We start from the raw sequence: 23,751 nt of genomic DNA on the forward strand, positions 1-23,751 counted from the left end.
ACTATTTGCAGCCATTTTCAAAATTGCATGTTTATAGTAAATAACATTCTTCTCCATTACTAAACGATGTAATCAAGTACATATTTCAGACAGATGACTTGATTTGAGATTAACAGCAGCAAACTAGAAATGATGCAGCACACCCTAAATTCGTATTCTGTAAAATATTTCGCTAAATTCAGAATAGCTCAATACTACATGTAAATGAAAGCCTTTGTTTTGCTCAGAATTTTAAGTGAGATGAATGAAATACAACTGGAGACTCCAAAGACATTTCTAGGGAGTTCCCCCAAAAACCATGTGCTACCTGAAAGGCAGGGAACAAAGGAAATATGACTACCTAGAAAAAACTCATTGCAATTGTTATTTATGCTTTATCAGTCAGTTACCATAGCAACAGCAGAATCCTAACATGCATACAAAGGAAATCCCCTTGCAATTCACAAGGAAAGAGGGCATATAGATTACTATTATACCTATTAGAGAGGGAATGGGCTTTGGAAAGAACTAATTGAACCACCTTGGGATTATGTCAATCACAGTCTAAAACAGATTCACTGGCATTAGAAGTATATTAGATCAAACCAGGGTAGGTCAAGTAAGTAGAAAAAAAGAGAACATTACATATTTCTTTATGCTAAAAATACCAGATTCAGAAATTGGATGGCAGTTTAATATCATTTAGTATACACATGCAGTTTATTATTGAGAAAAATAAATCAAACAGCAAGGGAAAGTTACAGCGCATCTTACTTTACAAATAAATATGAACTTTATTAAGATAGGGTACAAACTAAATGAATAAACCCTCATAATACAAACAGTAAGTATCCAAATGAGAAAAGTAAAATGGGGCAAGGGATGTGGGTGTGTGTGTGAGGTAAAGTAATTTGTCCAAAACCACACAAGCATCAGAGGCAGAGCTGGGATTGTAGAACCCTAATTCAGCAAAACACTTAATCATGTACTTAAGTGCCAGGCTAATTTGGACTGGAATCTGGGAGCTCCTGGCCCCAAGTCCTGCGTTAATGCCAATAGACCACACTGCTGCACACAGCGATCATTTTATTTTACTTGAGATATATTTACATAAGCAAAAAACAAATGAGTTTACTTGCTTACAGTAATAAGTAATGGTCCTTGGGGAAAGTTGGAAATGGCATCAACAATTTAATAGTGTTTACAAATTAGTTTATTTTAAAGCCCTCAATTTATTACCTAATACAGCTCTAAGTACTGTATTGCTTTCCTTACAGTATTTCTTTATAGGTCTCTTGGACGGGGAGCATGAGCAATGGGACTACTGTAACTCAGACTTTGGCTAAAGGAATATTATTTTGAATAGCAACACAGTTCCACAATTTATTCTCACAACTTCCTAGGTAAGGCTGGGAGTCTGTCACGGACTCTGACTTTCCACTACCTTCATGACTTCTGCAGCTGCAGTGGCTGACCTCAGGGCCACCTGAGCAGCTGGCCCCAGGGCTAGCCACTGCTGGGAACACTCCCCTGAAAGCAGCTAAAATTTAGTCATAGGTATTTATAGTAGAAGTCATGGACAGGTCATGGGCCGTGAATTTTTGTTTATTACCCATGACCTGTTCATGACTTCTACTAAAAATACCCATGACTAACTCTTAGCCTTATTCATAGGCCTTCCTCATCTCAACCAAAATAGACTAGACAAACTAGAACTTGGTTTTGTACAGAACCCCTCAATCACAAACACCTTATTGTAAGTTTTACATTTAATGTAGGGACTTTGTAGATAATGATTTCCATAATATATAGAAAGGTGCATTCCTTGGTTACTGAAACCTATAGATGGAGCCAGAGTTCTGAAGATTTTAAAAAGAGTAGAAAATTGTAGTTAAAAGATTTCAAATAACTGCAGCATGAGTAATAATGTGTAAGAATTGTATTTCTCTAGCTTTAGGAGACATAGTGGAAACTAAAAGTTTTCATACCGGACCTGTTAAAATGTGCAAAACATTCCAGTTTCCCCAACAACTGTATCTTTTCCTCTGACTGTATCTTTTTAAGACCTTTGACTTCAAATCCGTACTGTGCAGTTGTAATAGTGTATTTTGACCACAGCTTGAAGCAAAGTAAAGCTTAAAATCTATCTAGCTCTGAGGAGGGCAGCAAATATATGGAAATCTTTCCAGGGAGGGGAGAAGGAAAGAGTTTTCCCAACCACAAGTCCTATTATTGTTAGATAGGATCACCGTTTTATTGTGTTTTTTGCATTCCTTCCTGTCTCTCTTCTTGTTTCAAACTCTGACAAAAAGTATCTTTGTTCCTGTACATTAGACTTTCCATCTACATGAAACTGAATGGGACTGCAGTCAGATGAACTGACACTACTGTTTGGATATAAATTGATCAGCGTACTTTAAACTAACAATAACAGATGGCATTTCATAAGATGCTGCTATAGGTAGTTATTTTATTAAAAATGCTTTGTGATACTGGAATAATAAAAGTTCAACATAAGATTTTCAGATAACTATTGAAGCACGTTGGAAAATTGTTTATTCCAAAACCAGATATACAATTTAGGTTGTTAAACTGAGACTAGAGAACTTTGCTGGTCCATAGTTTCTCTCTTGAGAGACATGGCACAAATACCACAGATTAATAAATCTAGTCTGACTTCCTGAGTAGCACAGGCCATAAAAACTTCTCTGAATTAATTCCTGTTTGAAATACAACACGCCTTTTAGAAAAACATCCAATCTTGATTTAAATGATTTCCAGTGATGGAAAATCCACAACAGTCTTTGGTAAATTGTTTCAATAGTGAATTACCCTCATAGTTAAAAACCTGCAGATTTCTAGTCTGTATTTGTCTAGCTTGAACTTCCACCCATTGGACCTTGTTATTCTTGTCATAGATTGAAGAGCCCCCTATCAAATTTCTGTAGGTACTTATAGACTGATCAAGTTTCTCTATTACTTCTCTTTGATAAGCTAAATAGATTGAGCTCCTTGAGTCTTTCATGGTAAGGAACGTTTTCCAACCCTTTAATCATTCTCATGGCTCTTCGCTGAACCTTCTCCAATTTTTCCAACATCCTTTTTTAACAGTGGAAACCATAACTGGACACTGTATTCCAGTATCTGGCACTGCTGTGACCACCACAGAAGTAATATGATTTCCCTACTCAACATTCCCCTGTTTATACAATAAAGGATTACATTAGCTTTTTTTAGTCCAGCATCTCACTAAACATTCATGTTCTGCTGATTATCCACTACAACCCCCCCTCAAGTGTTTTTCAGCAGACTTTAGCAAAGCTTTTGATACGGTCTCTCACAGTATTCTTATCAGCAAGTTAAGGAAGTATGGGTTGGATGAATGGACTATAAAATGGACAGAGAACTGGCTAGAGCATAGGGCTCAACAAGTAGTGATCAATACCCTCCATGTCTAACTGGCAGCCAGTCACAAGCGGAGTGACCCAGGGGTCGGTGCTGGGGCCGAGTTTGTTCAACATCTTCATCAATGATCTGAAGGATGGGGTAGATTGCACCCTCAGCAAGTTTGCAGAGGACACTAAGCTAGGGGGAGTGATAGATACCCAGGAAGGTAGGGATAGGATACAGAAGGACCTAAACAAACTGGAGAATTGGGCCAAAAGAAATCTGATGAGGTTCAACAAGGACAAGTGCAGAGTCCTGCACCTAAGACAGAAGAATCCCATGCACAGCTACAGACTGGGGACCGACGAGCTAGGCAGCAGTTCTGCAGAAAAGGACCTGGGGGTAACAGTGGATAAGAAGCTGGATATGAGTCAGCAGTGTACCCTGGTTGCCAAGAAGGCTAATAGCATATTGGGCTGCATTAGGAGGAGCATTGCCAGCAGATCACGGGAAGTGATCAGTCCCCTCTATTCGACATTGGTGAGGCCGCATTTGGCGTATTGTGTCCAGTTTTGGGCCCCCCATTACAACAAGGATGTGGAGAAGTTAGAGAGAGTCCAGCAGAGGGCAACAAAAATGATTAGGGGGCTGGAGCACAAGACTTATGAGGAGAGGCTGAAGGAACTAGGCTTGTTCAGTCTACAGAAGAGAAGAATGAGGGGGGATTTGATAGCAGCCTTTAACTACCTGAAAGGGGGTTCCAGGGAGGATGGAGCTAGGCTGTTCTCAGTGGTGGCAGATGACAGAACAAGGAGCAATGGTCTCAAGTTGCAGAGGGGGAGGTCTAGGTTGGACATTAGGAAAAAGTTTTTCCACTAGGAGGGTGGTAAAACACTGGAATGGGTTACCTAGGGAGGTGGTGGAATCTCCATCTTTAGAGGTTTTTAAGCTGCGGCTTGACAAAACCCTCGCTGGGATGATTTAGCTGAGGTTAGTCCTGCTCTGAGCAGGGGGTTGGACTAGATGACCTCCTGAGGTCCCTTCCAACTCTATGATTCTATGATATCATCAGAAATGGAGAAGCAGTTAGAGTTATCCTTCTCTGATCTTGATTATACCAGATTGGTGAATTTATCCAAGAACTGTTTGGTTCTATTAATATACTTGGGAAAAACAAACAAAAAAAGCCACACACGCAAACAGCTGGTGGATGCGTTTGCCAAATATCTTATAGTTAAACTAAGAGAGTTCACTTACACTGCTTTATTTCCACTGTGGAAGGAAATTGCTGGTGTAATAGCACAAAGAGTCCCTTCCTACGACTGCACATATAAAATTCACACCAAAAAAACAAACAAACCCCAAAACCATTGAGAAAGACGTCTCTATCATGGGAACAGAATACAACGTAGCAAGACAGGTGGCAGTAGACAGATGGAGGTGGAAACACTGGATTGCCTCTTGTTCACAGAGCATTTAATCTAATCTGATGCACAAGAACATTTAATCTAATCTCCCACAACTGTCCCATAGGGCAGGGGTTCTCAACCTTTTTTTAGGCCCCTCCAACATGCTATAAAAATTTCCAGGATTGAGGAGGGGGGACGGGATGGGACTTGGGGCTTCAGCCACAAGTGGGGAAGGGGAGGGGCCCTCCTGGTTCCAGCTGCCAGGGGGCTCAGGGCTTCTGCCCCACTGGGTGCCAAGACTCTGAGCTTCAGCCATGGGGTGCCAGGGATCAGGGCTGCAAACTTTCTGCCCTGAGCCCCAGCCAGTATAAGGCCAGCCCTGCTTCACCAACCCCCTGAAACCGACTCATGGGCCCCCCAGTTGAGAAGGGCACTAATGACCTTTTCCCATCTCCAAGAACCTAGTGCTTCCGTGAGATATGTTGGAAACTGTGTCCAATCTATATCCAGAGGGCATTGCAACTGCAAAATAGCGCTGATCTGCAAAACTGTAATAGTTCAGAATTCAGGTCAGCATGACTAATATAGACAAAGGACAAAGGATATGTTTCTATACTTCAAACACAGGTCCAGGTTAACTTGATTTTTTTTCAGGACTAATTATCCTGCCTTCCCACCCCAACGTTTTTTGTTTTGAATCATCTGGCATCTCAACCCACATTCATTAACTCACTTTCACAGTAAGTCAATTGACATTTGGAATGAGTTTTCCTACAATAGAGCAAGTGAGTCCACACCCCATTTCAACTCTACTGTTCTGCCTCAGGCAGTCCTTCCACTGCTTAATTGCTGACCACCCACGTGTGCTTCCTACTCCTCTGGGGTCATCTTTACCAGATGTTACAGTGAAATGCTGGTGTGTAGCCAGGTGTGCCCCATTGCAATTCTAGTTCATGGCAAGTTCACACACTCAGAGTCTTATACCAGTTATATAGCAGCCATGCCTCAGGCTGAGTTCCTGGACTTCCTTGCCCCCTGAGAAGAGGAGCATATCTAGGATCACCTAAACAGCAGTCACTGGAATGCCCAGATCTAGAAGTGGCTATCATACCAAAGGGAGGAGCACTGGGAGGGTTATAAAAGCATCAGGGACAACAAGAAGTCCTTTGGAAGAGCTCATGTAGTCTGCAGCTACTATGAGGAGTCAGCCTGTACTTTTGCAAAGGATGCCATCATGTTGCAGACACCAGCGAGGATACAGATGCAGATGCTGACCAGGATGCCATGTATGCAATGAAACCAAAGGGAAGTAGCTTAACCTGGGATAAGAAAGCAGTGTGGATGCACTGGTTTGGAAATAGTTGTTTCAGATTACTCAGATGAAAAAAACATCGTCCCAAACAACATTTAAATGTAGACAAGCCCACAGAGCTGATCCGAAAGAGTGAACCACAAGTGCCTGTGCCCTGGAGCAAACGTTTGGGGGAATGCCCACACTGCCCTTCACAACTGTGTTAGCGACCTCAGCGGAAGGTAAAAAACGAGAGCCGGCCGGAGCGTTCCATGGGAAAGTGAACTCTCCCGTGGGAAGAATCACGAGGACGTCTCCGAGCGGCTCACCGGGAAGGCTCTTGCCGATCTCACCTCACGTCTGCCTGGGGCGAGGAAGCGAAATGGACAAACGCCTTCCCGCAGGCAGCAGCAACGGAAACCCCCAGCGAGGAGGCTCCCCGGAGACGCGTTCTCCCTGCGGCCCCTGTCCCGTCCCCATGTCACGGGTGTGACTTTTCGACCCGACCGCGGGAGGAAAAACGTTAAGCCCGGGAGGATTTCCCGGGAGAGGGCGGGGCGCGCCGGCAGCTCGCTAGACTGGAAGGCGGGGGCAGCAGCAGCGAGCGAGCCCGAATGCATTTAACCGAGCCGGACCGTTGGCAGCCGAGGGCCGGGCCCGGCTCGGCCCCCGACGAGGGGAGTCAGCGAGCACTCGCTGCCCTGGGGCCAGGGTCGGAGCAGGGAGAAACGACGCGCGTAAACGTGGGGCGGCCACCTATGGAGCCCCCCCGGGGGGGGAGGGGCACAATGGGGCTAGCTCGGGCGGGCACCCAGCCTAGGGTCCCGGCGCCTTCGGCCGCGCGGGGAAGCGTCCCCATGGCAACACCAGTCGCGGCCCGGCTCGGCCCAGCTCGCTGCCCCCAACGCACCCGCAGCCAGCCGGCGGCCCCAGGACAGCACAGGCAATCCCATTCCATCCCACAGAGCGGCCCCGCCCCCTCCCTTCTCACCCTGCGCCGTGTCCCGGCTCCGCTCGAAGTCCCGCGCGCGCCCCTCCCGGAAGTGGCGGCACAGCGCGTGGCAGGTAAAATCCAGCATCCAGCCCGCGGCCACGGCCTCCACCTCGGCGAACGGCGCAGGGGACTGCACCGGGCCCCCGCCGGAGGAGGAGCCCAACGAGCCGCGGGGGCTCCGCCCAGCCTCCGCCTCCCCGTGGAGGGTGCTGGGGGGCTCCGCTCCGGGCCGCTCGGCCTCGTCCCCTCTTTGCATTTTCAAAACGCCCGCCCACCAACGGTTTCCGGCCCGGCCAGTAACCCGTCCCCAAGCCGGGACGTCACCGCTACGAGCGCGTGCGCCTCACTCAGGCTCCGCCTTTTTCCTCCCTGCAAACCCCTGACCCCAGTTGCTTCAGTCCAATGCCCCCGCCCCGAACTCTGCCGGGGGCGGGGCCGAGCCTTTTCCGCCCTTGCTGACGTTGCTTCCAGTCGCCGGGAGACAAATTCAAATGTTTAATCCATAAAACCCTCCTGTGAGTGGGCCGGGGCTGTGATTGGCTGGGAGACGCCACTGGGGGCGAGAGGAAGCGCTTACGTCACACAGCAAGCCCCTGGTGAAGGGGGGTCCTGGGAAGGCTGGGGTTGGGTGGTGGATTGGCATTGGGAGGAACCAATCATTTATGATCCCGATTCCCTGCGGTCCCCTGAGCCCGCATGCCGCTGTGCGACCTTCGAATCCACTCCCCACTTGTGCACCTTCTTCCTTGCTGCCCTTTCCTCTTACAACTTCCTCCGGCTGCTTAGCTCCCATCCTCCTTATTCTGGCGCCTCCACTTAGCCTCCTGCTCCTGCAGACACACTTCTTGCATGAAACATTTTTCCTGGACATCAACTTGAGGGAGGTGCAGTAGCACAGAGTTTCATCCATCATGACATTCCATCAAGACTAGTTGAGCCATGTCTACACTACAAACTTGCAGCGGTATAACTACATTGCTCAGGGCTGTGAAAACCCCCCACCTGAGTGAGGTAGTTATACTGACCTAATCCCCACCCCCACAGTGCTATGTTGATGGGAGAGCATCTGCTGACATGTCTATCACCTCTGGTGGAGGTGGATTAACTACACCAATGGGAGAAGCTCTCCTGTTGGCATAGTAGCGTCTTTACTAAGGCCTTGTGTATGCTAGCGCTTATGCTGGCAAAAGTTTTGTCTCTTATGGGGTGTGAAAAAACACCCCCACGAGCGACATAAATTTTGCTGGCATAAACACTTGTGTGGACAGTGCTTTGTTGGCAGGAGACGCTGACCCACCGCCATAGTCACATAGCTACTGCTGCTTGTTTAGGTTTATGATGTCGGTGGGAGAGCTCTCGCCCGTTAACATAACGTGACTACACGAGTGCTTACGCCGGAAAAATCTGTCGCTCAGGGGGATGATTTTTCACCCCCTGAGCGACAAAACTTTTGCTGGCATAAATGCTAGTTTAGACAAGTCTTAGGTGCAACAGTGGTTCAGCTGCAGCACTGTAGATGAAGACAAGTGTGACCCTTCCGTGCCTAGGGCAGCCACCTGAAAATGCCAAAGTCAGGGCAGGCTGTAAAAAGGGACCAGATTCTCGCAGCACTGGTGGGTGGCACTGAAGCCAGGTTTCCCAAACTTCCCCCACGGGTTATCAAGAAGTCCAAAATACAAATACACACAGCCCCCTTTATTGTATTCCAGTCTCCAGCTTCCAATCAGCACCTAGGTCCAGTAAAGAGACCAGTTATTTAAACTTTATGCTCTTTACTAAAAAGGTTTCCTCTGACTCTAAAGGGTCAGCCACAGTACCAGATCAAATGTGAGTTTGGATCTTACCCAAAATATCACGCTGCCAGCCAATCCTTTAGTAACTAAAACTAAAGGTTTATTATAAAAATAAAAGAACAAACCATAAGAGAAATGTTAAAGGGTCAAAGCAAATCAGATACATACAACTGATTGAAAGTCCATATACATCAAGTTTCTGAGAGAATTGTGGAGTTGCAGGCTTGTACAGTTCCTCTGGCATACATCCAGTATCTGGATGAGTCTTAGTCCTTCGGTTCAGTTGCAAGTGAATTGATCCAGAGGCAGGTATGTGTCTAGCTGAACAGGAACAAAAGATAAAATGCTTTCCCAGGCCACCGCCTTATATACCCCCTGGCCCTGGCCATGCTGTTTTGTGGAATTTTACAGGCACCAAAATGGAGTTCATAGTCACATGACCAAGCCCTGGTGACTCCTCACGTATGTCACTAGTTCCTTCCCCAGGCCCCTTGCATCTGTGAAAGTTTCGATGGGCCATTAAGTGGGCTATTGTTTTGCAGCCATCCTGTCTGAGTCGTTACCCAGACAGCACAATTTGAAATGCTGATATAGCAAACATATCCATAACTTCCATCTCACATATAACACATGAACATAAACATCATCATCTTACTTAGCACATTATAGCCTTTCTAACAGTACCTGACATGGCATATTTCACATGAATTATTATGAGTTTGACATACTGATGTCAAACAATATACTAAATGCCCCCCCCCCCCAACCAATCCAGCCAGCATAACAACAAGGCCTTAGATTAAATTAACAAAGGAAAATATTAGACTGAATGTCAGAAATTTGTTCCTGACACAGATCTACTGGACTGTGAAATCTTTTGAGGCATGTGGTGGAAGCTCTGAGCATTGAGCCTTGTAAAAACGGTAGACAGAACAGTAAAAATGTACTTTAGGGAATGATCCTGCATTGATTGTACTGGATGAACTAATAAGGACAGGTCTACAATTAAAAAGCTGCAACTGCTCCACTGTAGCACATCAGTGAAGATGCTGCTATGCCAACAGGAGAGCTTCTCCCGTCGGCTTAGTTCATCCACTTCCACAAGAGGTGGCAGTTATGTCGATGGGAGAAACCTTCCTGTTGACATAGTACTGTCTACACTAAGGTTTAGGTCAGTATAACTGCATCTATCAGAGGTATGGATTTTTCACACCCTGACTGTTGTAGTTATACCAATGTAAAGTTGTAGCGTAGACCTGGCCTAAGTATTTTCCCATCTCCAACTTGTAGGATTCCCAATATATACAGCTGCTACATTCTGGCTTTCCTAACTGAGCTAGTTGTGGGATGAATAAAATTGATGAAAAGGACATAATTTAATTGAAGCTTCGTTTTATTTGGGTGTCTTTATGATTATTAATGAAGATAGTGAAATTTAAACTTATGTTTTGTTAAGAGAAAGGTAAATGCTCAAAATGTGCATGTCAATAAATACATTTTGCAGGGAAATACTTCACAGAACTGTATTAAGTGGTTCTTTGGAGATTTGACTCTGTTGAAGAAAAAACTCTAGGTATATTTAATGCTATTCACCTTATTGCGTGATAAATTCAGAATAATAGCAAGAGAAAACTGTCAAAAATTTCATCAAGCTATTGATAATCATAGAAATCAAATTTCTGCAATTACCGGAACTAACTGAACTGGTGAAATGAAATAACATCAAGAATGTTATTGCTGTGCAATAATACAAAATTAATCCCGATTTTTTAGCTGGGCAGAAAATCAGAGGCCAAAAGAGAGCATAAATTGAAAATACCAGAAATTAAAGTTATCAAACAAGAATTCTACACAACCTGCAAACTACTGAATACTTTGAGGCAAATAATACTTTCTTTACCCTCTTTATCCACAGAGGGTAATAGTGGTATTGATGTGGTTTGGGGGAGAGGCAGGGAGTGCACACCTCTTTCACATTGCAGACTTGTGCTCTGTGGGTATGCCTTGCACTACAGCATTTATGGAGTGTAGCCTATAGAACTAGCCTGCTTGCTTGCATTATTATTATTAGAGATATTTTGATATAATAGTGTGATTCAATAATAAAATTAGATATTTTATTCAGCTGTAATGCAAGGTACCTTCCAGGCCACATCCTGGATGACAGCTACCGTTAATATATATATATTCAACCTTTGGCTTAGATAAATGTAGAACAGGATAGGACATATATGGTCATAACCTTTACCCTAGACAAGTCAAGTCAACCTTTGGCTTAGATAAGTATCAATGTAGAACAGGATAAGACATGTATGGTCATAACCTTTACCCTAGATAAGTCAAGGGACATTAAAAGGGGAAGGGGCTGTCCCGATTACCAAGAAACTTTACAAGAACACCACAGAACCCACAATAAGCTAGAAATAACAAAGGTGAGATAAAAGACCACCTGGAAAAGGATGTGGATACGTCAATAATACGTACGAACTTAGTAGCCAATAGATTATGTGTACCCCAAAAGTTTGGAGGTGGAAAGGCCAAGTATGGGCCTGGAAGGAGGATCCATATTCTTAGGGGTATAAGAAAGATCAAATCCAGCTCATCAGGGCAGTCGACTGTCAGCTATCCCTGCTTGAAGTTTTATTTAATGTTAAGATTCATTCTTTATTTTATATTCTTAAAGTTGTAATGTTGGTCTTAGCTTATAACTCTTAGCTTTGAAGCAGCTCTTATTCCACTCAACTCCAACTAGAGAAATTAGACATCTCTTTCAACCAAGTCCAGGAAGGGTGTGAGTATACTAGTTTAAAGCATATCATAGATATATCTATCAAATAAGTCTTTACCTTTAAGATTGTATTAATCCATTATCAATTTGATTATTCATTTTATTTTCTCTATATCAGTCATTTGTTTATTATTTTATGTTATTTTAATAAATTTATAAAATTATACAAATATTGGTTATCACTGGAATTCTTCCTGTGTTGTACCCGGGGTCCTTATAAACTCACCTGAAGCCTGATTAAGGATACGAACCTCATAATCCTTTAATTAGAGCAATTGGCAAAGCTATTACCCTATTCAATAAATTAATAACCATAAAATCAGGCTACAGGAGGAAGAAATTCAATGGCTAATAACCAGAGACAGGGATCCACAAACAAGAATTAGTGAACTTTTCTCTGCCCCATTCCCCACAGAGATCATCAGAAGCTATAGAGCTTACTACCACCTCTTCATCTCCTGCAGTTTCCCCATGCCCAATCTAATTAGTTTGGATGTTCAGTAGCATAGGAGTTTGATCATTCATAGTGTGATAGCTTTCATCCAATTATATTCCTCTCCATTTTTATATTACTATTTTCTTGGCCATGCCACAAATCTGGAAGATCCTCAAGGGATGTGTGTCAATCCTGACAGATCTGCAAGAGGCCAACACTGTTTCATATGCTGTGTACTGACTATAATAATATGAGTGGATTCTATGTTTCTAAAACTAAACTGCCTCTTTATTAAGACAACCATCTATTGCCATGCTGCAATTAGCATTTCAGATATCTGCATGCACAATGACTGGCTTCCTGGTGCCTCCTTGAAACTCTTCCCTCCTGCAACCTGTGCTCCTCTCTCCAAATTCCAGGCGGATTGTGATAGCCTCAACAACCCAAACCTCCACTCTATGACCATAACATGGAAGAGGAGCCTACCATTACTGTGGGTGGGAGAAAGAGAAAGAGGTGGCCCAGGTTCCATTTGACCACATCTGTGTCCAGTAGCCCATCTCCTGGCTCTGGGAAGCAGCCATCTGTTTTCAACTAATTAGTCCTGTAGTTGAAGTGGTGTTGAAGGTTCAGTGTTAAAATTCTGCTGGGGAAGGAGGGATTGTTACAGTTTTATGTAGTAGAATTTTTTTTCTTTTTTCCTTTTTTCAAAAAACTCTGAAATTATATACAAAAATGATGTTAAAATATTGTTATTTAGATTGCAAAGTCAAGCACTTGAAAACTAGGAAATGTCAAGTTTACGTTTGCCCAGGCAGCATCTTAATTTTGCTCCCTTTGCTTTTGCATTATGATACAGTCTTTACATGACCAAATAGCATTTTTTTCACAGGACCCATACTTTATTTGGAGCACAGATTGATAGATTACTAGATGTTAAGGGCATCCTCTTGTCTGACTTCCTTCATAACACTGGCCATAGAACCACACCCAGTAATTTCTGCAATCAAGACCATAACATCTACTTGAACTATAGAATGTCTTTTAGGATATCCAGTCTTGATTTAAAGACTGGGTGACAGAGAATCCACCACATCCCTAGGTAAATTTTTCCAATGTTTAGTTACCCTTCCTATTAAATATTAGCTCCTTACTTTTAGTCTGAATTTGCATAGTTTTAGTTTCCAACTATTTGATCTTGTTATGTATGCTTTCTTCTGCTAGATTAAAGAGCCCTCTACTATCAGAAATCTCTTCCCTATGTAGGTACTTGTAGACTGTGATCAAGTCATCTCAGTATCTTCTCTTGGATAAACGAAATATGTTGAGTTTCTTAAGTCTCTCACTATAAGGCAGGCTTTCCAGACTTCAAATCATTCTTGTAGCTCCTTTTTTTAACTGTATTTCCAGTTGGGCGGGTAGATGCACAAGTGAGCAAAATGAAGGTAGAATGGGCAATGGCATATCTAGCATCTTAACTTCTGAGTGCTTGACTCTGCAACCTAAATAAGACTCTTTTAACATAGATTCATTTTCTTTTGTTTGTTACAGTGTATAACTTGTGGACATGCACTTATAAAAGAAGTTTAAAATAAATGAAAGCCTAAAATTTCAGCTTTTGCTGTCTACCTACCTACAGAATCTTTGTTGGCATAGCTATGCCAGCAGAGCCCCCTAGTGGAGACACCGTGTAAACCAGCTGGAGTTCATCTGGCATAGCTACATTATGTCCTGGAACAGCATTAGCTAAGGGCTAGTCTACCACTTAAAACTTGCAGTGGCTCAGCTGTATTGGTACAGGTGTGCCGCTGTAAGAGTGCTTGTGTAGCAGTATTATGTTGATGGGAGAGAGCTCTCCCACTGACATAATAAAACCATCTAAATGAGCAGAGGTAGCTATACTGGTGGGAGAACATCTCTCGCTGACATAGCGTTGGCCCACACAAGTGCTTATGCCAGCAAAATGTATGTCGCTTAGGTGGTGTGTGTTGACATACATTTTGCTGGCATAAGGGCTAGTGTAGACAAAGCCTAACATGACAGGCATAACATATTTTCTGTCAGCATAGTTGTGTCTACACTGGGGGTTTTGACATAGCTATGTCAGCTACAAGTGTAATTTTTTTCACACTCCTACCTGACATAGGTCCGTCAACAAATGTTGTAATGTAGAGGCCATAGTGAATGTTATTAGCACTTATTTGATTTGCTTATAATGTTTTGGGATTTCTGAAGTTAATATAGATTCACTCCTCTTTATGGATTTTTAAATATTAAACAACTTTTAAATGGAACATTACATTGATATTTATTAAAAAAGAATAACAGTAGCATGATTCTCGCTTAACGTGATATAGCTGCATAGACAAACATTAGGGGATTCAATTTAGTGAACTCCATGGGGATCAGCTCCCCCCTGCAAAGATTAATTCACACACAGAAAAGAAGTTCAAGGGTATTTTATTCCACCACATTAACCCAACTGTTTTCCTGAGGAGCTACATTAAAGAGTCAAACAGAGTTAAAGAGAATGCAGCTGAGAGTCTGACCAACCATACCCATTAGCACAGTTGTGTCAATGAGTATAAAACTGGTGTTGATAGTTGAGTGTATGAAACTTCCATTAACAAGAACAATGGTAACCTAACCCAGTGTACAGCACTAGTAACTGTCCCTCTTCTTTCCAGAAACCAGTATTCCTCACAGTTTTGTGGACCTTTTCCCACTTTCTTTTACAGTACTTTAGGACATGGCCTACAGTCCTTAGGTTGAACTCCTGAAGAAGTCCATCAGAGTTTCACCTGAGGAAGGACTCCAGGATCAGGCACTTAGATTAAACAAATGTAGGGGCTCATACTGCAAACTCTTACTCATTTAAATAGTCCTTATACGCATTCATTTTATGTGCTAAAGATTGCTTGAGTAAGGATTTGCAGAATAAGGCCTTCGAATTATGGGCCAGCATCTGATCTCAGTTATCTATCTATCTATCTATATATATATAGATATAGATATATATATCTGCAGTAGGGAGTAACCCCATTGACTTCAGTGGAATTATTCCCAATTTACACTGTTGTCATTCAGACCAAATTATGGCCCTAGATCATGAACGTTTCCATGAAATGGTTGTTAGGAGCATCTCGGAAATTTTGCTTGACTAGAAGGCGAAAATTCTGCTGTTCTAGTGTCTGTAATTTATATTCATTCCTTAATTTGTCAGACACTAGGAACTAACAGCTCAGAAACTTTTCCTCTCCATGAAAATAAGGTGTTGAAACCTATGATTTTCTGGCTGCATTGGTTACCTGAAAACTATGTGTGTTAGAAGGCTTGAGGGAAAGTAATGTTTGGGGATTGGCATATCATTATGTTGTGAAAGCAATTAAAATGATGACAGAGGGAAAGAGACATAAATAGAGTTATCAGGCTACATCTAAAAGGGGTAGAGAGGACCAGAGATTGAAGTGATTCCCGAGGATGCAAAGCATGTGATGCGAATTATTGGACAAAACTGAATGCAGTGCTGGCAGAACATAATGATTCCAAATGAAGAAAGAATTGTTTGCTGTCATTTAAAAAAATTAAAAGTTTAAAATTGGTACAATTCCTTTTCATTATTATTTTTAACACTTTAGTTTAAACATCAATCAGTGAAAGCTTAATCTTTATGAAAGGCGATGCTTCTGAAAATATATTGAAAATATATGAATAACAAAGGGGTTTATTCTGATCAGAAATATCAAAATGAATGCCAACTTAATTTATAATATTAATAAATTCAGGTGATTAGGGTATTTCTTAATTCAGTGCTCTTCAGGAATTACTATGAGTCTCCAGGATTTAATTATTTAGATGACATGATGTGGAAATTGTACGGGGGCAGGAAATGCTGATTGAGCCAAAAATTCCCTCTAATTTTTCCCCTTTGGGAAATTTTCAAGTGAAATTTTTTTACACATGGTTCTGTCTTCACACTTGTGCAATGGTACATATTTTAAATGATAGTCTCTTCCTCCTGGGTGAAGCTGAGCATTCAGAAACATTATGGACAAATCCATAAATACACTCTTCTTTCTATTGAATATCTCTAGAGAATTTATTTTTGTTTGCTAAAATCTTTACTTACATTTACTAAAATCTTATTTTTTGGCCTGTTCAAGAACTAGAGCTGCTCCACTATTCATTTTTTAAAATATTGAGTAACCTCCCTCCCTCTAAAATGGTACATTTTCCCCATATTTCATAAGGTATAAATTCTGGAGCCCCATTCAGAGTCTGAGTAAACTGGTGACGCTAGTGAGAACAGAGAGCCGGTAGAATCTTTCCTGTAAGGCAGGGGAAACCAGAGTAGCTGTTCTGTAGCCACTGCCATGAGAAATGTCTAATTTTGGAGATCTCTTGTGTTGCCATGATCGACTAGGTTTTGATGACCTATGTTATCATATACTGTTAGAGTTATTAATAATATTAGAAATTATTAATATTAGTATGGAAGACTGCCAGACACTAATTTAATCATAAATGCCTTTATTAAGTCCAAAGGCCAAACGTGTAGGAATGGCTTTTTTAACCTTTCCTGCTAGATCAGGTTTTTTAAACTTTTGATCGTTTTTGTTGCTCTCTTCAGGACTCTCTCCAATTTATGTACATCTTTCCCAGCATGTGGAGCCCAGAAGTGGATACAGTACTCCAGCTGAAGCCTCAGCATTGCTGATTAGAGTGGGACGATAACTTCCCTTCTCTTTAATACGATACTTCGGTGAATACACCTCAGAATGATATTAGCTTTTTTCACAAGTGCATCACATTGTTGACATATTCAATTTATTATCCATTATAACCCCCACATCCTTTTCAGCAGCACTACCATCTACACAGTTATTCCTCATTTTGTAATTGTGCAGTTGATTTTTCCTTCCTCTGTGTAGTACTTTGTACTTGTCTTTACGGAACTTCATGTTGTTGATTTCAGACCAATTCTCTAATACTTTTAGGTTGTTTTGAATTCTAATCCTGTCCTCCAAAATGCTTGAAACCCCTCCCAGGTTGGTGTCATTCACAAATTTTATAAACATACTCTCTACTCTATTATCTGAGCCATTAATGAAAAGATTGAATAGTACTAGACACAGGACTGACCCCTATAGTACCCTCCTAGATATATCCTCCCAGTTGGACAGGGAACCACTGATAACTACTCTTTGAGTACTGTCTTTCAACTAGTTGTGCACCTATATTATAGTAATTTCATTTAGACCACATTTACCCGAGAATGTCATATGGGTCTGTGTCAAAAGCCTTATTAAAATCAGGACATATCATATCTTCTGCTTCCCCCCATCCACTAGCTTAGTAATCCTGTCAAAGAAGGAAATTCGGTTGGTTTAGCATTATTTGTTCTTGACAAATCTATGCTGGCTATTCCTTATAACACTATTATCCTCTAGATGCTTACAAACTGATTGTTTAATAATGTGTTCCAGTATCTTTCCAAGTATCACAATTAGGCTGACTATAATTCTTTTTTTAAAATTCCCCTTTTTAAGGATAGGTATTTTGTTTGCCCTTCTCCAATCCTCGGGGACTTTCCTGTCCTCCATGAGTTCTTAAATATAATCGCTAACAATTCCAAAGTTGCTTCAGCTAATTCCTTAAGTACCCAAGATGAATTTCATCAGGTGCTGCTGACTTGAATATAACTAATTTATCTAGATATTCTTTATGCTGTTCTTTTCCTATTTTGGCTTGCATTCCTTCTCTCTAGTTGTTAATATTAATTGTGTTGAGTATCTTATCACAATTAACCTCTTTAGTGAAGACTGAAGTAAAATAAGCATTAAACATTTCAGTCTTCTTGATATCATCAGTTATTAGCTCTCCTTCCTCACTATTGTGGAATCAAAGAATTAATAATAAAATTGATTATTAGAATGCCTGGTCTGAAACTGGTCATAGAGGGCCTGGCCTGAAGTTGTAGCCTGAAACTGAAATAGAAGCCCCAGGCTAAACCATTAACAGAATGCCTCAACTGAAATTAGGATAAAGATGCTAAAACCCCACAAGAGGTCTCTGAACCACACCCCAGATGCAAGTTCTCTGTTATAAGCCTTAAGCCTTTTGAAGTCTGTGAACAGACTTCACCTGTTTTGATAAGTACCAGTACCTGCCCCCCTTTGTCTTACTGGCCCCATAGAAACTCACTCCATACAAATTAGCATTTGAACAGGTATTGTGTAACCACCCATTTTTGGCTGTTAGCCAGGGTCCCTGAAAACTACATTGTATACTCAAGTGACTCGTTTGGCATTCCTGTGAGGGCGTCTGGTGTGCCCCACTGTGCACTGTGATTGTCTTTCCTGTTAAGTATAAACTGTTAATCAAATTCCACTATACAATCAACATGTAAATGAACCTAAGCAACCCCTATATAAGTCTTTTGTATCTGGTAGCCAGATGAAGTACATTTGCCAAGCATCCAGACATGCTGCTTGACTTTCCTATAGCCACCTGGGTTTTCCCTATGGCTATAGTTATGTGATGTGTGTGTGTGTGTGTCACAATTAAAGCTGCACCCGATCCAACTCTAAAATGTAGCAGTGTGATTCTTTTCCACGACACTATATAGAGGACCTATACTTTCCTTCATCTTTCTCTTGCTCTTAACGTATTTAAAGAACCTTTTCTTATTGTTCTTTATGTCCCTTGCTAGGTGTAACTCATTATGTGGCTTAGCCTTTCTGAATTTGTCCCTACATGCTTATGCTATTCTTTTGTGCTCCTCCTTAGCAATTCATCCATGTTTCCACATTTTGTAGGAATCCTTTTTGATTTTCAGGTAAGTAAAGAACTCCTGATGGAGCCATATTGGCCTCTTCCTATTCTTCCTATTCTTGGGATAGTTTGCAGTTCTACTTTTAATATGCCAGGTCTCCTGAACTCCTTTATCCCTTAGATTTTTTTCAGACGTTACCTCTGAGTTTATTAAAGTCTACTTTTTTTCTAGTCCTTTGTCCTTATTTTGCTACTTTCATTCCTTCCTTTCCTTAGCACAGTGAAATTGATCACTTTATGATCACTTTCACCCAAATTGCCTTCCACTTTCAGATTTGCGACAAATTCCTTCCTGTTCGTCAGAATTATGTCTAAAGTGGCTGTCCCCCTAGTTCCTTCCTCCACTGTCTGAAACAAAACATTGTCCCCAATACATTCCAATAACTTACTGGAAATTTTGTGTTTTGCCATATTACTTTTCCGACAGATGTCTGGGTAGTTGTGGTTTTTGATATTTCTGTTATTTGTTCTAGAAATGCCTCATTCACTTCCTCTTCCTGATTTGGTGGTCTATAATAGACCCCTACCATGACATCACCCCTGTTTTTTCCCATTTTATTCTTTACCAAAGGGTTTTAAATGCTTTGCCTCTCACTTTCTTTTGGACCTCATAACAAGTGTATATGTTCTTGAGGTATACTGCAACACCTTCTCCCTTTTTTCTTGCTGGTCCTTCCTGAACAAGCTATACTTCTCTATACCAATATTCCAGTAATGAGATTTACCAGGTCTCTCTGATGCCAATTAAGTCATAATTCAGTTTATGTATGACTACCTCCAGGTCTTCTGGTTTATTCTCCATACTCCTTGCATTTGTGTATAGACATCTAAGACGTTGAGCATATTCCTGCACTGATTTCCCTCTTGATACTCCTGTGACCCTAATTTAATTTTCCATGCCTCCCTGCCAACATCTAGCCCTTTGTTAAGATTGTCTTTTTTATGCTCACCTGTGGGCTTTTGTCACCTTTTCTTTTTGAAGCTAGGCTAAAGCCCTTCACTAGGGTAGCGAGTTGGTGTGCAAAGATGCTCTTCCCCTTCCTAGTCAGATGGACCCCATCTCTTCCTAGCAGTCTTCCTGCCCAGAACAGTCTCCCATGGTCAATGAAGCCAAAGCTTTCCCATCAATACCATCAGCGCAGGATGTGTGTGTCCCTGCCTGACTCTTAACCAGGAGGATGAATGGAGAACACCACTTGTGCCCTTAGCTCCTTTACCTCTGCTCCCAGAGCCTTGTATTCAGTGCTGATCTGCTCAGGTTCATACTTGGCAGTATCATTAGTGTCCACATGGAAGAGCTGCAGAGGGTAGTGGTCAGAAAGACAGACAAGCTTTGCCAGCCTTTCTGTAATGTCTCAGATACAGGTCCAGGCAAGCAGCACATCTTCTGGGATATCAGTTCAGGTCAGCAGATTCCCTTCTCAGAATGAGTTCCTGATCACCAACACCTTACGCATCCTCCTCTTGGGTACAATGGCTGTGAGCCACCCAGCTATGGGGGCAGGTGGTTCTTCCTCCTCAGCCATTAGGGTCTGCTCCTCACACCCTGTTGCCAGTATAACTTACTGGGTTCTTGACTGTGATGGAAGGGGGATCTGGGTGCGGTGTGGAGCACTGTCTACTTCGAGTGTCATTGCTGTTGTAAATAATGAGAACTAGGAAGGCAATATGCAAGCTTCTCAACACATCTTTACTACTGCACCGTATCCGTGACTTGGCATCACATGGGGCCATCACTTACGCCAATATAAATTACGAGTAGGCTCACTGCAGTCATGCAGTTACAATGGTGTAAAACTAGTGTGAGAGTCTCTTCAAGTTCAGTGAGCCCCGCCACCAAAGGAGGACTTTGCCGGTTGCTTATAAGTGTGCTCTAGTTACAAGTTGTCAGGCACAACAACTGAGAAATTCTTTAGAATTTCCCATTATTGAATGTAACAGGTTGACGTCTCTTTAAGGTGTAATAATATTTTTGCTTAAATGAAGTTATTTAATCTTTGTGGATAAGGGTGCTGCTAATATGCTGATATCTTAGAGCCTTATACCTGTAATTTGCAACACTCATCTGCCACTGATCCAGCTGCTAGAAACAAGGTGACATTCAAGGTGATCATGAAGAGTAAATTCTATGTATGTCATCTAAAAGCTGTAACAGAGGAGCAGAAATCATAATAATGGATAGGTTTCCTTTGTAATGTAAAGCAAGGGTTTCAATAGCAACCTAAATGACAGGGTGTGCTAATGTAATGCCACCTGTTTTTGATTCTGCAATAGGAATAGCAAAAATGTAACAAGTGGTGTCAATAGAGTTAAGAATAAATTGTTGCCGTGTCAAGCCCCTGGGAGTGACTCGGAGGATGGTGCTAAGCATTGGGGGGTGAGAAATGAAAAAAAAAACCCATGAATAGAATTTTTGAATGAATTCCCTTTGGCCATGTTCATGCCTCTTTTGTCTTCACTTGCTGTAAATAAAGACCTGTCCTGATGGGCAAAGAGGTGTAGTTTTTTATTGTGTTAGCTTAATTGAGTTAGTTTAACACCCTTGAAAAGCCCCCATTAATGTGTGTTAAATGCAGACTAACATATCTGAAGGCAAATTAGCTGGCTAACCTGTTTCTGCTTCTCTGGCTTGGGTCCCTGGGTGTGGTCCCTGGGCTTTGCAGCTTTTTGTGCAAAAAAAGCTTTCAAAGCAGGAGTTTTGTTCCTCTAGGTCCCAACTTTGCATTCAAAACACCCATTAATGCAGAGCTCTCCAACTGCCTCAGCCCTCAGTGTTATTATCCAGACACAAAGGCCTTGTCTTAGCTAGGAAAAAAGGTGTTACACATGGTGTCTAAACATGTGGTAGAGTCCTAGTGTGGACCAGACAGTTGTAGTTTTTGCATGTGTTAGCTGGTCAAGGGAAACGGTAGGGTCCCAGGGAGCTATCAGGGCCTCTTGGGTTATGCTGAGTGCCTTCAACTGCCATTGACTTCAAAGGGATTTTTTGCCTAAGTAAAAACTCAAGAAAAAATTGTGTAAGAAGTTTATGATTTGGTTAAAAAAAAGTAAAGAGTTATGCTGAATAGTCCTGACAACATTTCATTTTAGGGATTGAAGGAACAGTAGTGCTGGAACTAATGAAGCTAGTAGATAGCTGCATACCAATATGCGTATAATTATGATCGCTTTATTTCTGTAGTCTATTGTGTCCACTAATTCAACCTGCTGGGATTTCAGAGCACAGATACACATTTGTCAGAACAAACAAATGTTGCTCTATGGCTGATTGTAGTTATTTCAGTTACAGACAATGCCTGTTGGCTAACTGCCAGCATAAAAACAATATGCTATATGAACAATCATGTTTGAATCTGCCAAGCAGAAAGGGGTCTTGATGGGACACAGTGTGATTCAGTGGATAAGGCATGTCATTAGTAGTCAGGAGACCTGGGACCTAGCCCTTCTCTTGAAACTTCCTCGCTGTAACTACAGAAAATGTTTCTGTACCTCATTTTCCCTTTACTATTTTCCCCTTACTATTCTTGGTGCACTTTGAAATCTGTGCATAAAACACCTTAGAAGCGATTATTATTATTATATTATATTTTTCATCTATATCTTATTTTGGGATAGAAGCAGGGTCAAATCTTCATATGGGTCAAATCCCGAGGTTTTTAGTAGATTTTTGCTCAGCTTCTAGTTCAGCTTTTTTAATTCAATGGTGGTTTGCCTGAGTAAAGATTAAGTGGAAATTGAGTAAGGACCTCAGGGTTGGACTCATACAGTACATTCAGGCTGCTCTTAATGACATCCTGCCTTATAGTTCTTTGCTTCCTTATTATTTTTCTCCAATGTTGACTTTTAGGTTCTTCTTCAAGTTTGCTTGTTGAGTTGACTAGAGGATGATCTCTTTATCCAAATCCACTAGCCTCAATGCTGCTTGAGTTTGGTCCCTGCTCACTTCTTGAACTTCTGTGGATATTTCCGCCTTCACTGCCCTTAGGAGATATTATTTATCTAATTCCCATCCCATATACATCTCAGATATGATGCTTCTCATGAATAGTCTAGTCTAGTGCCTGTCTGCTTTCCAACATTGAATCCTCTCTGACTTCATGTTCAATTGCAGATGAATTGCAGTGACACTAGGTCAATAATGAAATGTTTTGTACTTATCTTTTATTGGCATCATCGAGTGCATTCCTACCAAACACTGTGTAGGCTACAAGAAGTATCCATGAACATCAGTTTGAGTATGGTTCTGCATCACCCACAGCTCCTTTTAGGATCCTACAGGCTCCTCTGAAGTCAATGGAAATTGCACTCATAGGGCAATGGGAGCAAAAGAAGGAGCTACTGTACTTTGTTGGCAGGGGAAGTCCAGGACATAAAGGTCTCCTACCCTTGGTACATAGTCTAGGACATAACTTGAAATACTTGGGACTACTGAGAGTGATCACTCGATTTGATTATTTAATACAAACCAAAACCCTCTTTCTATGTGTGCTTGGTGTCACACAGGGAGCAGGGTAGGTAAATTGGAGGAGCAGTAAGGGGGTGGAGCAAGGTTCCCCTGGGGCAGGGAGAGAAAGGGATGGATTATTTATTGAAAACAAAAGAAGAGCAGAAAAGAACATACTCATCTGTGCTACCAAGATCTATGTGCATTATGCATTAAGTAGCCCAGCGATTAAAAGCCAACACAAAAAAGCTGTTTAGTACAAGGACTTGCCCACATATGTATTTGTACAGTACATGGCACAATGGGGCCCTTATCCTGAATGCAGCCACTACTGTAATATAAATAATAATAGGAGGAGTTACACATGCACATTAAAGGGCAGAATTTGGCCCTAAA

General features: G+C 41.8%; 1 protein-coding gene across 1 annotated transcript in view; it reads right to left on the reverse strand.

The window, feature by feature from the left end:
- The window catches only part of TERF1 (telomeric repeat binding factor 1), a 36,379-nt gene extending 28,622 nt beyond the window's left edge, over window positions 1-7,757 (reverse strand). The window contains exon 1 of the mRNA XM_067553621.1: window positions 7,058-7,757. Within this exon, the coding sequence (XP_067409722.1) occupies window positions 7,058-7,316 (259 nt within the window). The 5' untranslated portion in view covers window positions 7,317-7,757. The remainder of the gene's footprint in view (window positions 1-7,057) is intronic.
- Between the last annotated feature and the right edge of the window lie 15,994 nt (window positions 7,758-23,751).

This window comes from Emydura macquarii, unplaced genomic scaffold (genome assembly GCF_026122565.2).
Source record: "Emydura macquarii macquarii isolate MOO-44397 ecotype Brisbane River unplaced genomic scaffold, CSIRO-AGI_Emac_v2 contig_1477, whole genome shotgun sequence".
Lineage (NCBI taxonomy): Eukaryota > Metazoa > Chordata > Testudines > Chelidae > Emydura > Emydura macquarii.